At 44.2% G+C, this 15,429-nt stretch overlaps 1 protein-coding gene across 1 annotated transcript in view; it reads right to left on the reverse strand.

Annotated features, from left to right (window-relative positions):
* LOC147903249 (protein RETARDED ROOT GROWTH, mitochondrial-like) overlaps positions 1–6,462 on the reverse strand; it is a 33,428-nt gene extending 26,966 nt beyond the window's left edge. Inside the window, exons 1-3 of the mRNA XM_087372500.1 lie at positions 5,816–6,462; positions 5,532–5,652; positions 5,278–5,449 (exon numbers count right to left, since the gene is read on the reverse strand). Of these exons, the coding sequence (XP_087228626.1) occupies positions 5,278–5,449; positions 5,532–5,652; positions 5,816–6,300 (778 nt within the window). The 5' untranslated portion in view covers positions 6,301–6,462. The remainder of the gene's footprint in view (positions 1–5,277; positions 5,450–5,531; positions 5,653–5,815) is intronic.
* Positions 6,463–15,429: the final 8,967 nt, after the last annotated feature.

The raw sequence follows: 15,429 nt of genomic DNA on the forward strand, positions 1-15,429 counted from the left end.
AGGGCCAGAAGAAAATGGTCATGGGCAATATCTCTGATGAGGAAATGGTGGAGTATGTCACCAAGCTCTATAATCATGCCAATGCCACAGAAATGGGAAATGAAACAATGTCGTATGCTTCAGCCAGCCCTTTCACTTTTGAGGATGTTGAAGCACGGTTGAAAAAGATGGCATATCGCAAGGCCTCTGACCACATGCACATGTATGCTGAACTCTTCAAATGGACAGAAGACAGGGCACGACAATGGCTACCCACATACTGACAAACGCTTTACATCATGGCTTCCCTCTAGATTGGCAAGAGAATTGGGTTCAGCCTCTATTCAAAGGAGGAGACAAAAATTCAATCACCAATTACAGGACAATAATGGTCGGTTCCACACTAGCTAAACTTTTTAGCACAGTGCTTGAGGCAAAAATCAGCAATTGGGGTGAAGAGGCCAAGAAGAGGGCCATTGGCCAAGCAGGCTTCCGTAAAGAACATAGAACTACAGATCACCTGGTCACATTAAGAGTACTCATGGATGAGAGCAGGCTCAAAGGAGAAACTCTTCTGTGTTGCTTTGTAGATTTCAAGAAGGCATTTGATACAGTCCCGAGAGGTGGCCTATGGAAAAGAATGCAAGACCTCGGAGTCCCTTTGGCACTAAGGGTAGGCATCTCTCGCATATATGAGAAGGTATCATACAGACTCAGGCAAGAACATGGACTGTCAACCGCCTTCCAAAGTAATATGGGGGTGAAACAAGGTTGCCCTCTTTCACCCACACTGTTTGGAATATGCATTGACAAGCTAGAAGAACTGATTAATGAATTTGCAGCAGAAGAAGGATACAAGAGCCCAAGCTTGGGCTATGGACAATACTATTGCTCCTATATGTAGATGACGTGGTTCCTTTTTCTAATAACCCTGACTCCACGCATCAACTATTACAGGTACTACAGATCTTTTGCACGAAAAGTGGGCTGGAAGTTAACACTGCCAAAACCAAAATGATGGCAGTATGCACCACCCGACCTGAACATCCCCCGATTATCAGCTTTGAGGGGCAGCCCATTGAATATGTCAATACCTTTAAATATTTGGGAATTGACATACCAGCCGATCACAGATGGTGACAGTGTGCACAAAGAAGGCTGGATACAGGTTGGGGGAAGTACTATCAATTTGAAAACACTAACACGTGGAACTGGAAGATTCGGAATATGTTGTTTGATGCATATGTGGTTCGAACAGTGTTATATGGAGTAGAAGTATGGGGGGGGGGGGGGGGCAGCATCTCTCTCTCCACATGCAGAAAGCTTTCCTACGAAGACATCTAGGAGTCAAGGCAACTACCCCTTATTCAGTCCTCTTATTGGAAACGGGCAGGCGGCCAATTGAATTCCATGCACTGATCAGAGTGATGCAGTACCTAGTGGAAGTACAACAAATGCCAAAAGAAAGATTGCCACATATAGCATGGACTGCTAGTATGAAACTTCAGAAGAATCATAAAAGCAAGATCATCTGCACAGGATGGGGGACAGATATAAGGAAATGGTTCAGCAGATGGAAAGTGGAATCATACCTGACTATGCCCCCTGAAAAGGTCAAGATGCAAGAATTCTAGTTGTCCCTACTATGCACTCTACAAACCCAATGGTTGACAGCAGAAAAGAGGACCAAGCTAGAATACCATCAAGATCAAATAAATCCTTTATGCTGGTCATCTTTCATGACACCAGATGCCCCTGCTCAGCCATACATCAGTACTCCCATACCTCTTCTCTATCGCAGGAATATTGCCAAATTCCGCACACGGTCACATACCTTGGCAATAGAGACAGGAGCTTGGCTAAATCTGCCGCGACATGTCAGAATTTGCAGATTCTGTGATTCGCAGACAGTAGAGACAGAGGCACATATAGCCCTACACTGCCCTGGATATGCACACATCAGAGACGACTATCAGCAGATATTGGCAGACACCACTCAGATCTTGTCAGTTCTCTCCACTGCCTCTCCGGCAGCGTTGGGATCTTTTGTCACTCGTCTTTTTTTGTACCGTCAAGAACTTGAAAATTCTTCACCCCTCCACAGCAAAGGAGATTTTTGTACTGAGGATTAGGTCGCATGGTCATTTTTGGCCCCCCAAGGACGATAATAAAATTCTACTTCCTCTCTCTCTCTCTCTCTCTCTCTCTCTCTCTCTCTCTCTCTCTCTTTTTGTTTGAGCCATTGAGTCCTGGACGTCTCTCTCTCTGAGTGGCAAGGGTACGAACCAGCTAGAGGTCTCCGCTATTTTTGGCACATTGGACCCGAGTCTATAAAGGGGGCCCAAAGGTTCAATCTTCAGTTAGCCGATGGGAGCAAGTCTAGTTCCCTAGTGCAAGGTCTGAACCTGGATCGAGTCGCAGACGCGCGCCTGCATCTTAGCATAGCCCAAGGCCTAGCAGCAGATCCAAGGCCTTCAGGCGTCACCTGGTGGTATTGGACACTAGGCTGGTTGGGATCTAGTTGGGAGTTCGTGCTAGTAGCTCAGCTCGTGGCTCGGAGGGGACATCTCATGATTTGAGATCATGTCTCGTAGATGTCGTGGTTGGGTGGTGAGCAGCCTACTCAGATCCTCACATTTCTTATTGTTCTTGTGTTTGCTTGCAAGTCAAGATCTTCAAGAGCTCTGGGGTCGTGTCATAGAGCTGTATCTGAGTGCCTGACAACAGTACCTAGTGAGAGAGTGCTCCCCGTTCATATATCTAGATGAATCCAGGAGCATGTCCAAACTCATCCTCTATAAACATAATATAGTGCAATTTTTACCTCATGATAGTCACTCAGAAGGTTAAAAACCATAAACTCTATTACACATGGCACGGACTAGTTACTATGACATCCCCATTGACATCATCAACGCCCAACAGTGGGTGTAATCATAGTATAAATATATGCTCTCACACATTGATCCACAAACCCACACATACTTGAGAATCCATTTATACAAAGGTCTTCGTACTCAATTTCTGTTGTTAGCACTCCGGAGATGAAGGACTAGCACTAAAGGAGAAGGCTAGCACTAAAGGAGGCGGCTAATCAAAAAGTAGTCAACAGACTCCCAACAGCACACCAGCAAGGCTGCCTAGACCTACAAGGATCATCACAGTGAGGATTCACCTCCTCTCCATAGTTTCATTTCTATTACAATTTTGTAGTGAGGGTTTCATCCCGTCATACAATTGTATCCAGCCCTTTGGGCATTCATTCAATCAGTTATATATTCCTTTTTGAAGGCCCGCTATAGTTCCTGATAGTTCTCAGAACCTAAGGCCACATCCAATTGTCATACGAATTGTAAGGCCTTCTTTGGTTGCCCATACGCACGTCCCATCATATGGGGCAAAACAAACAGATTTACCCACTTCCTTGAATTTCTTGCACCACATTAGGGACTAGAACCAATTGGTTGGGCCACCCAAAGGAATTCTTATTAATTGCAAATGAAAACTGAGTACAGGATCGCTCAGCAAAGCTATTTTTCATGAGCAATTTTTTCCAGAGCTAATTACAAGCGCAGGGGCAGGAGAGTGCTCCAAATTTGGCAACTCTTTCCTGTACATATTTTGTAAACTAATACAATCCTACATGCCATGGGTTGGCAACTTCTAGGACTTTCTAAGCATGGTCACACGTGAGGGTGAACCCCTTCCTGGTAGATAGCGCCAACCCCCTTCATTTCTCAAAAGATGCCGTGTTCGGTACTATTCATTGCAATTAGTCGCTTCTAATCTACCTTCAGATTGTCCTTCTACATGTAAACCTACGTACAAAAAAAATACAAGAGGAGAAATCCTCCTTGGCTGTTGAGCAAAGACAGCTGCCCTACTCATAATTATTCATGCCTCCGCATGGGCTTTGGAGGTTTTGCGCGTGGCTAATGGTCGTAGGAGCATTCAAGCTCACACCTAGTCTTCGTTATAAAGGCTTATTAAAGCCTTGCTTTGCTTTTGGAGCCAAGAGCTCCACTCAAAAACGTGCATGCACCTTGATGCTGCAGTTAGTGCCTAAAAGTTTGCAAGCAATGGCTGTTCCTGTTCACAAGGCAAACTATCAGCTCCAGCTCAAGAGAGCTTTTGAGCTCCAATGCTCAATATTTACGTGCCCCCAAAAAGATTGCAAGCAGTGGCTGTTCTTGTATTATGCGCTTTAGAAGGCACACGGGCAGCTCCAGCTCAAGAGAGCTTCTGACCTCCAACACTCAATTATTATAAAACTTCAAAAAGGCAACATAACAAGGATAAAAGGGAACCATGAAGGCCTCTGAAATTTGGGATTTTAGCCATTAAATTTTAGGATTTTAGCCACACTTGAGGTTGGCATCTAGCAGCATGCCAACAAGAAAAGCAAAAAAACAAAAAAAAGGGCGCCCATCTTGAATGTGACTCACAACTTTCATTAGCTAGCTTTTCAAGTTTCTACTACACCACATTTCCAGTGTAAAAAATCTCACTTCCTCTAATTCAACAAATTGCTGAAGATACCATACTAATTCCACCAATTGTTTAAGATACCCTACAAGGCCGTGTCCTCTAAAATACGATGAGAACAAATATCTAGATGAATCAAAGAACATGCTCCACTAAAATACAATGAGAACAAATATCTAGATGAATCTAAGAACATGCTCCAACTCATTCTCTCAAAATAGAATGCAGTTCCAATCTCATGAAGTCACCCAAAAGGTTGAAAACCATACCATAAAGTCTACCATGCATGGCAAAGACTAGCTATTATGTCATCCTCTCTGACATCATCAACACACAACCATGGAGCAGACGTAGTATAACCTCTTTAACGCAAAAAAAAACTGGTACGTGCAACTCTCGTTATAATCATCTTGCGCTGCATAATGCGCTGAAGGACATCATCAACACACAACCATGGGGCAGACGTAGTATAACCTCTTTAACGCAAAAAAAACTGGTACGTGCAACTCTCATTATAATCATTATAATCATCTTGCGCTGCATAATGCGCTGAAGGACAAGGACTATCATGACTCGGACTATATCAAACACTCTCCATGAGAAGTATCTCCTCCGTGATGTGTTTCTTTGGAATGGTAAGGTCTAACACCCGAGCTGTCTTTCCAAAAACTATGATAAATTATCTCATTAAGAAGCAAAAACTACTTATGTAGCATCATGACCATGCACAACTCATAGAAAATACAAGGAATTTTACAAATTTCGAAATTATATGGACAATTGCGTTTACGCTCCGTAAAGTGAGATATTTACCATCTTTTCTTGCTTCTTCGGTGTGATCGAGGGATTCTAAGCAATGTTTCTTAACAAGATTCAAGTATAACTCCTCGTCGTCCTGTATCTTGAAGTTCACTAGAACTGTTGAGCCGTAGTGAAAAACAACCAAGAAAGGGCCGGAGGTCCAGGAGCTTCCAACCTGCCATCTCTGAATCGAAAGTTCATTTCCGTCAGGTAAATGAAACTCGTAACAACTATTCACTGATAGCGGCACAGCTGTGCATGCTTACAGGTTTGTCGTGGAGATAAGAAGGTACGATTGAGCCATATTTGCATCTTGCAACAAGGGTTGTCCGAGAGTAGTTAATCGTTTCGATGAGCGCCTCGTCTTTCAAAGCTTTCAAGTCTACACTGAACGACTAGACTATCAGCACCAGCTATTCAAAGGCGGCAGCTACGACACCGAAGTTGCTTGAACAAAACCTTGAAATGAACACTAATCACAGACTCAATTTGATAGGAACAACTAATTAACCCTCGTAAACACTCGACAAAACGACATTCCAAGAGAGACCTTCTTGAGATGTAGAAAGCCTTCATCGGAACGCATTGGTCTCCCTTCTGCACATGTGAAGGTCGTAAAAGCAAACTGTTATGCTGTAACGAACGCCCCTCACTCGCTTTGGGATGCTGAGGCCGCGGCCCAACCTTGGCAGCATATGCTGCACGAGGTTGCTCACTGCTTCCAGCAGATGGCTCCGGCCTGATTCCGCTTGAGACAGCTGCCGAAGCCTCGAACCCATCCAGAGCACGCTTCAGGGCAGGTTGTGGAGAAGCGCTTGCAGAAAAGCATCGCAACCAGGCGGCACAGGCGAGATCGCATAAGAGACTTCTGCGGAAGATGCAAGGACCGAATGTACCCGCCAAGGTCGATAGCGAGCTGGGAGGTTGACATGCAAGCTCAGAGATGACCCTGATGTGAGGCGGGGAAGGCAGAAGAGGAGGAGAATAGCGTAGGTGGTTCGCGAGCAGTCGAGAGCCACCCCTGCGCGTGGCCATGGAAATGCGGGAGGATCAGGGCGATAGAGCAGGAAGAAGCTCGTCCGCCATAGCCAAGCTGGTAGAGCCGCTAGGGTTTAACACAGGAAGAGGAAGAAACTCCACCGCCATAGCCAAACTCGGAACGCCATAGTGCTCTGCAGGGGACTTGGCCCATCACGCGTTTTAATGGGAGCTTTAACTTAAGGGGCTTATGCCATGGAGCGGAAAAAGGATGATGGTAATTTTGGATGTTTTGCCCTTTGAAGAGCCTAATTTGGATGTTTTTCCTATGATGCATGAATGACATAATGATCCAATGGAAAATAAGAGAGGGCAGAACTAGATGTCACATCATTAGAATAGTAGAGAAATGTCACATCAGGGGAGGGAAACGAATAGCATGACCCCCACTCCGTCGGGTCTCAATGTCAAATTTAGGTTTTCTTAACAAATCTCCGTTCTTTTCAAGGAATTTTCACATTAGATCTCTAGCGTTTATGGCTCTTCTATTGGACCGTTTCTTGCAGCTTTCTACCCTTCTCAATGTGTTGTCTTTAGTGTTTGTTGCACATGTCTATCCCACCTGTGCCTATATGTGTCCCTTAATCTAATTCTCCATGTTCTGCTAATATATAGCTATTGCTAGCCAAAACAATCACATCTGGCTTTTACTATTTCAAAGGGGGAAAATTTTTCAATGGGATCTACACTGTCACCACTGTTAGGTCTCTATTTGTTGTCTTGCACGTTAGCAAGCCATTGTAGGCCAGCCGAGCCTACTTAGAGTGCTTAACCTTCCCTCCCTCTCTCTCTCTCTCTCTCTCTCTCTCTCTCTCTCTCTCTCTCTCTCTCTCTCTCTCTCTCTCTCTCTCTCTCTCTCTCTCTCTCTCTCTCTCTCCATAAGGCTCATTAGGTGATGCTTGGCATTCAAGCACACTTGAGTGCATGGGAGGTGACTTCTACGTGGATCGTTGGCAGCGATTGGCCCATGCATGAGTGGGTATTGATTGGTCACTCTATGCATGAGAGGACACTTGGCAAGTGATGGTGCACTAGCTCGACGAGGAGGACTATTGAAGCGGTGGGCGTCTTCTATATCTTTGTTGCTCGCAAGAGAGTCGCTCTCTTTGTCCCTTCCAAGCTTCAAGGGCTTGATGAGAGTCGGTTTTCATTGATTGTCTCTGTAGTATATTGTGCCGCAATTGCACATAATGTAGTAGAGGTCTTAGTCTATGGTCTATCTTTTTCTCAGTTTGTAATCACAGCAACAAGGCCGGTAGGCATGCGCTATAGTCCAAGAGTTTGTTCAGTCTTTGAACTTAATAGAAGTCGATTATCTTCTTTGTGTCTCAATTGATAACAAGTGCCTAAATTGCATGCTGCAAAGCTCTAAAATCCTAACAATGGTATCAAAGTAGCGTTAGAAGGTATCGTGGAAGGCGGTTCAGGGAGCATGCAAGATCAGACGTCTGCATGTTGAAGAAGTCTTATAGAGCGGCGCTTTCTTTTAAGCACACAATCAGGTTCTTCCCTCAAGATTGCCGAGACCTCGCAATCGAGTTTATAGAAGATGACGAGAGGCAATTGATCTATTGGCTGAAGCTTGCTTCAAAGCTATTGTAGAAGGTTCCTAAACAACGCAATGGATTATACAAAGAAGGAGAAGTCGATTGGCAATTCCATCATAAAGTTCAACGGTCGGAACTTCTACATATGGCAACTAGCCACTCATCTCTATTTGATGCAAAAAGGCCTCTGGGGTCTCGTAGATGGTACAGATAAGAAGCCAGACAATGAACGTGAATCATCGTCATGGAGTCAAATGAATGACAAAGCCCTAGGATTGATTGGTCGTGCTTAGGAAACAAATTTCTTTCACCACGTTGATGTAAAAAAGGTCGGCTGCTGAGAACTAGAGGATTTTGGAGACGCTATTCGAGGTACATATGAAGCACTCGAAAGCAATACTAAAGCAATAATTATTTGATCTGAAGATGGATGAAAGCAAAAATCTGGGAACATTTTTTAATAGAATGCAAGCGCTCTTGAGGCAATTACATTAGCTTGGCTCAGGAGTCGAAGCTGATGACAAGAAGGCGATCCTCTTAAAGAGTCTACCCTCAAAATTCAATGAAATTGCATGGGTGTTACGTTTGGATGAAGATGCCGACTATCTTGATTATGTGGGTCTTCTTCTTAGTGAAGAAAGACGAGATGATATGTTGCAATCATTTGGAGACACTGCATACACAGCAAAAGAAAATACGCGATCATCAAGTAAAAGATCAGATGGACGTGCCTGTCATTATTGTGGTCGTGAAGGGCATATTGAGACATACTGTTATAAAAAACAAAAAAAACGAGCTTCTGAAGGACAATTCAAAAGGTAAGGCATGTGTAGTTGAAGGATCGTCATGGAAAGAGGAAGTTGCAGGTTTGGTCAAAGTAGATTTTGGTCATTAAGATTGGGCCTTTTGAGTTTTGGTTTGAACAGAGATTTGAATTGTGCCAGTTTTTTGTAAACCCAAAGTTTTCTGAGATGATCTTGGCACTTCATGAGCAGATCATGGATTAGTCTGTTCAAATAAATTGATGATGATGATTCGAAAGTTTGTGGTCCTTTGTGGACAAATTTTTCAGTGTCTAGCTTATGTGGAGATTTCTACATTTGTTGTTTCTTTTGATGAGCATCCCCATTCATCTTCTGGGGGGGAATGTTGGCATAAGGGTCATTAGGTGATGCTTGGCATTTAAGCACGTGATTTGAGTGCATGGGGAGGTGACTTCTATGTGGATCGTTGGCAACGACTTGGTCCATGCACGAGAGGGTATTGATTGGTCACTCTATGCATGAGAGGACACTTGGCAAGTGATGGCGCACTAGCTCGACGAGGACTATAGAAGCGGTGGGCGTCTTCTTGTTGCTCGCAAGAGAGTCGCTCTCTTTGTCCCTTCCAAGCTTCTAGGGATTAATGAGAGTCGGTTTTCATTGATCGTCTCTATACTATATTGTGTCGCAGTTGCGCATAATGTAGTAGAGGTCTTAGTCTATGGTTTGTCTTTTTCTCAATTGTAATCACCGCAACAAGGCAAGTAGGCATGCGTGATAGAGTCTAAGAGTCTATTCAGTCTTTGAACTTAATAGAAGTCAATTATGTTCTTTGTGTCTCAATTGATAACAAGTGCCTAAATTGCATGTTGGAAAGCTCTAAAATCCTAACTCTCTCTCTCTCTCTCTCTCTCTCTCTCTCTCTCTCTCTCTCTCTCTCTCTCCCCACTTGCCGTGTGTCCTCACCCCTTCCCCTCTGGCATTTTGCATGGCTGCCACTTCAGCTCTCCTCACCCAGTGGTGCCACATCTGCGACTCTGTTGTGCGTTGCTACAGCACTACCTCGGCCACGTAGCCTCTTGCCGCGCCAGGAGCCATTCACTCCGCAGTCCGCGCCCCCTTTAATGGCGCACATGACTGCTTGTACCTCGATGCCCCCACCCCCGTGCAATCGTGCCACGTGGCACACTAGCACATTTCTCGCTACCCTAATCCTTTGTCTCACCGCGTGTCAGTCCAGTCTATCCACACACCGCCATGATGTGCCAGTGCCTCTCCAAAGTCACCATGTGTCCATTAGAGCTTCTCCAAGCTCTCTCTATGTGCTCGAACCTCCACATTATTGCTCCAGGACTCCAAACCTCCCTGAACCTACCTCTAAACCTCCACTTACTTGCCACATTGGCATGGGTTCCATGTGGCAGCCTCTCGTGACTCTCACCCTCTTTAATATATAGTATAGATAGCACCATCCTTCCCAGTTATTTCAAACACAGTCTCCAAATATCAGATTCCTCGCCATTTGAGTCGTATATCTCCTTCAGTCATAGTGACTTATCACACAATGAATGAATGATAAAGCATGGGGTGCTATCCACTCTATTTCCCTCATATTTCCCCTCTATTTCCCTAACAAAAGTAAATATTTCTCCTCTTTTTCCCCTCCATGACATAAGGTCCTTAATGGCCAAATTAGGAGGGATAAGAAGAAGGCCTAGACATGGTCCATAAGCTTCCTAATAACTGACTTAGCCCTAGCTATAAACATCAAGCCAACTAGAGCGAGCGACAACTAGGAAGGCGGCGGGTCAAGTGAGTGATGAGCAATTTAGCTTTTAGGCTGGGGCGAGCAACAACGAGGGAGGCAAAGGGCCACAAACCGAGGGAGCAACTGGGATGGAGGCTAGAGCGAGCAACAGTGAGGGAGGCAGAGGGCCACAGCGAGTGTTAATCTTTGTGATAGAAGAGTGAAACACAATTAATTAATTAAAGGAGGTAGATAGAAGAGTGAAACACTATTATTTGAAAGGAGAGCGAATAGTGGACTAACCAAAATCCTCATTAGAAGCTATAAGTAAAAGGCCTGAGGGAGGGAGATAAACTTTTACCTAGATGGCCGACCATGCTGCCATTAGAGTCTACAAGAATTTGTTACAAGAGATAACTCAAAGGGTTGCGTATCACTCCCTGTGTATTCACGATAATTCACTTGAGGCCTTGCCATTGATTGGTGTTCACATGTATACCAAAGGTTCGAAACAATGCTAGAAACATGGAAGGCCCTCCTTGCCCCAAAAAGCATCCCACTTTACTAGGTCAAAAACCAACTGCAATGGTCAAATCCTCCTTTGGAATGTGATTGTTCATTTGTGTGCAATATTTAAGCATAAAATTCAACATGTGATATTCAAAGTGGGACCTGTTCATCAAATTCAAATCAGAGAGACCAAATATTGGCCTCATAATTTTTTTCTACGAGTTCTTTTTCATGATTTTTGTGTAACTCTCAAAGCCATGACATTAACACAGTGGGAATGAAGTTTGAAGGGGTGATGGGAGGGAGAGCACTGTGTTGGTGAATCCTAGCAGCCACATGGTGCATGTGCGCCCGATCCATATGGGGAGCGGTGATCATGGAGAAGTGAAGAGAAGGAGATCTAATGATCAAGTTGGGATTTTGCTTGAAGTGGAATCAATGAGCTCGAGTCTAATTGAGGCAGGCTAATTGTTATGTCGTCCTCTCTTGGAGAATGTGCATGTTGATCAGTTGCGTGATGTCCCTCGAATTGAGTGTGACAGTGTCAAATCAAAGAGCGAAAGGGGGAGTTGGGGAGGCCTACTACCTAGGGTGGCAAGTGGTCTTGGAAGGAAGAACGTAAATCTTTTGCAGAGATGGTTGCATGCAAGTTAACGATGGGGCTTCTCTGTGCTATCTACAGAAGATACATGGAACATAGTTCGTGTTGATGTCGTTAAACGTGAGAGTGAACCAGCTAGGAAGGATCTCGATTTGTTGGTTACAATTTGACATGTAAAACCAAAGGTTGAGAAGCTTGTGAGTGGGGGGGTGTACCTATTCTTCATTGGAAGGGTGCCTAATTTGGGGGAGTTGTAAGTGTTTTCGACATATGACTGTGAGGTTTTGGTTGAGAGATATGCTTTCAGGTTCCTGGGTCGCAGTTTTTTCCTTCTTGGATGTGTCTCGGAGGCAGTACGACACAATATATTGTGGGCAGGTCTTATATGTTTGTGCTAGGGCAGCGATGTATATATTTGAGGTGGCATTATCTATGGGAAAACCACCTCGAGGCCAATAGCTTGTAAAGGTTGTGATGATCATTAATGGGAAGATGACTAGAACTGGTATAACTTCCATAATACGAACCGCAATAAATATAAATATGAAATGTAGTTAGGAATGTACTGGCAACCGGCCTCCTTTCACATCTCTCATGATGTGCTCCACAATGTTGAGAGCCATATCAAAATGGTGTGTATGATGCATAGCTGAGAAGACGACGGTAAGGTCTAAATGATTGAGCAAGAACCATCTAACAAACCAAACCCCCATCGATAACGGCCATCCCTTAGAGTCCAACTTTTTTAGCATTGATGAGTTTCCATTTCGAGATTGCCCTATGCGGGTGGACTTCCCGAGTATGCATGCTTGGGTGGGCCATTCTTTGGAAGGGGGATAGCCAATTCCGGATTATATTAATGTTTAGCTTTCTGATGATGTTGTGGTCACCCAAAAGGTTAGTTTTGGCTCCTTCCCATATGCATGCGACATTTGCAAGAAAACGGCTTACTATGCTAGGAACTGCCCTTCTAGAATGGAGAACACAAGGGTGATTAGGCAGTGGAAGGTGAGAATGATGATAAAATTCCTTAGAGTCAAGCTCCTCCAAACTCTTAGGCCATTCAAGCTCCTAATCGCGAAGTGAAGACAATGTCTAATGCTACAAATAATTCAAAAGGTGTACAGGCTTGTTGGAAATAGGAGGATAGAATTTCTCACACCTCTCTATGACCTTCATCTCAAAGTACACTCAGAAATACTTCACGAAACACTCACAGATAAAGATCTATGTATATCGAGAGAGAGAGAGAGAGAGAGAGAGAGAGAATGCCTGCTTGGATGGGCCTTTCTTTGGAATGGGTTGCATGTGTGCTAGGTTAAGTTTTAGTTTGGTACAAAGAAGGCATGGATCTTGTGGGATCGGGGGATAGCCAATTCTAGATTATATTAATGTTTAGCTTTCGGATGATGTTGTGGTCACCCAAAAGGTTAGTTTTGGCTCCTTCCCATATGCATGCTACATTTGCAAGAAAACGACTCACTATGCTAGGAACTACCCTTCTAGAATGGAGAACACAAGGGTGATTAAGCATTGGAAGGTGAGAATGATGATAAAATTCCTTAGCGTCAAGCTCCTCCAAACTCTTAGGCCATTTAAGCTCCTAATTGCGTAGTGAAGACAGTGTCTAATGCTACAAATAATTCAAAAGGTGTACATGCTTGTTGGAAATATGAGGATAGAATTTCTTACACCTCTCTGTGACCTTCATCTCAAAGTACACTCAGAAATACTTCACAAAACACTCACAAATAAAGATCTATGTATACAAAAAGAGAGAGAGGGAGAGAGAGAGAGAGAGAGAGAGAGAGAGAGAGAGAGAGAGAGAGAGAGAGAGAGAGAGAGAGAGAGACTAAAAGCATATTCATCCACTAACTATGGGAAAAAGTGAGCTGAATGTGAGCACAAAACACCCCTCAAATTTGAGGTATAACTTTGTTGTGAAACTCTCCTCACAACACTCCTTGGATGTGTTGTCTTATGGTAGAGTTTAGTGGGTGGAGTGAGTGAGGAATGGAGGGGAAAGGAGGCCCTTTTATAGCCTTGGCCCTAGGGCATATCAATCAACCAGCAAGGGCTAACTCAACCCCCTGCACCGATCTAGGCAGCAGCCCCATGAGCCACCCTATAGTCGGCTGTTTGGCCGACCCAAGTAGGCTAAAACTTAGCCTATATGAGGCCCTATTGTAGGGCCTTTGTTGCCCTATAGCCAACCCTCTTCCAAGCCCTTTGTAGGCCCCTTTGCTACTGTAGTTCCTACCCAACTTCTTTATCATCTACTGTCCCTATGTCTCCTCCAATCGAGGGCTCACAAGTTGGGGTCAGTGATTTCTAATACGCCCTCTTAATGATGCAATTGTGGGCCAATCCCCATGTGTCGAATGAGGTGCCCCCTGGGGAGCGCCTTCCTGAAGACGTTTGAGATGTTGTCAGTGGTCAGATAGTACATCGGCTCCATGATACCATTAATGATGAGTTCTCGTACGAAGTGGTAGTGGACTTCGATATGCTTTGTCTATGCATGGAACACGAGGTTCTCGGTAATGGCAATGCAACTCGTGTTGTTGATCACCATCGCATCCTCCTGAGTCACGTCCATGTCCTCCAGGATCCACTTGAGCTACAAGCTGTGCATGTAGCCTTGTGCTCTACCTCTATCGATGAAAGGGCAACATAAGGTTGTTTCTTGCTTAGCCACGAGATGGCCCCTATTGCAAGTATGAGACAATACCCTATAATAGATCTTCTGGTGTCTCCACCATCACCTACCCAATCATTGTCACAGAGTCCACCTAGCTCGAAAACCTTTATTGTATGTAATGCCATAGGTGCATGTAATCTTCAAGTGCCTTAACACCCTCATGCCTACATCCCAATGGGCCTTCCTAAGCCCATTGGTGGAGAATTGATTGAGTAGCCCTACTACAAAGGAAATATCTAACCTAGTGTTGGTGAGATAAAGTAGACTACCCACCATCCATTGATATTGTGATGCATCAGCTGATTGAGACATCATGGATGCCACCATGGGAGTGATTGCCACCTTGTAGTCTTCCATCTAAAACTGCTTGAGTTGGTTGACTTTGACATCTATGGCCTGATGTCAACAAGTTCATTTGCAAGTTCACGTTACTCTCTTTTATTTGTGGATGATTGTAGTTGGATGACCTAGATATACTGCCTAGCTAAGAAGTCATAGGCTTATGAGAAATTCAAGGAATGGAAGGCCCAGGTAGAAAAGGAAACCAAGGAGGCAATCAAAGCCTTCTGCATAGACAAAGGGGGGGAGTTTAATTCTATTGAGTTCAACAGATTTTGCAAGAAGCATGGGATCAAGCGGCAACTTACTACAGCTTGCACATCTCAGCAGAATGGAGTTACTGAGCGGAAGCACAAGACAGAGATAGGTTTGACCATGTTGTGAGGGAGGAAGTCTTTATGGGGTGAAGCCGAGAACACTACAATTCACATCCTCAACAAAACCAAGACCAATGCATTTGTTCATGTGCATAAGAATGAGCAAACGAAGCTTGATTCCCATAGCAGAAGATGTATCTTTGTGGGAGACAGTGAAGAGTCCAAGGCTTATTGCCTTTATGACTCGGTGAAGAGGCAAATCCTCATGAGCAGGGAAGTGATCTTCGAAGAGTTAGAGCCCCAAACTAAAGAAGAGGTTTGGGAACTTCCAGCATTACCCCTACTATAGGTACTTATGCTCTATGTGGGTGTTCTTATCATTACTGGAGACCACTCAAAGAAAATTGCTCAAGTCAAGAAACTTCTCATGGAGGAATTTGAGCTGACAACAGCAGATGTTGTGTTTGTCCGTCTAGTTGACAGACAAAATATTATTGCACAAAGTTGGTACATAGAGTACACCAGAAATCAGCTCCTCATCTCTTGCAGTCGTGATGAATGGGATACTACCAACACACTTCATAGGGCATGTCCAGTTATCCC

This window comes from Dipteris shenzhenensis, chromosome 3 (assembly GCF_047967505.1).
Source record: "Dipteris shenzhenensis isolate YYH24624 ecotype China chromosome 3, Dip_SZ_1.0, whole genome shotgun sequence".
In the NCBI taxonomy this organism is placed as follows: Eukaryota; Viridiplantae; Streptophyta; class Polypodiopsida; order Gleicheniales; family Dipteridaceae; genus Dipteris; species Dipteris shenzhenensis.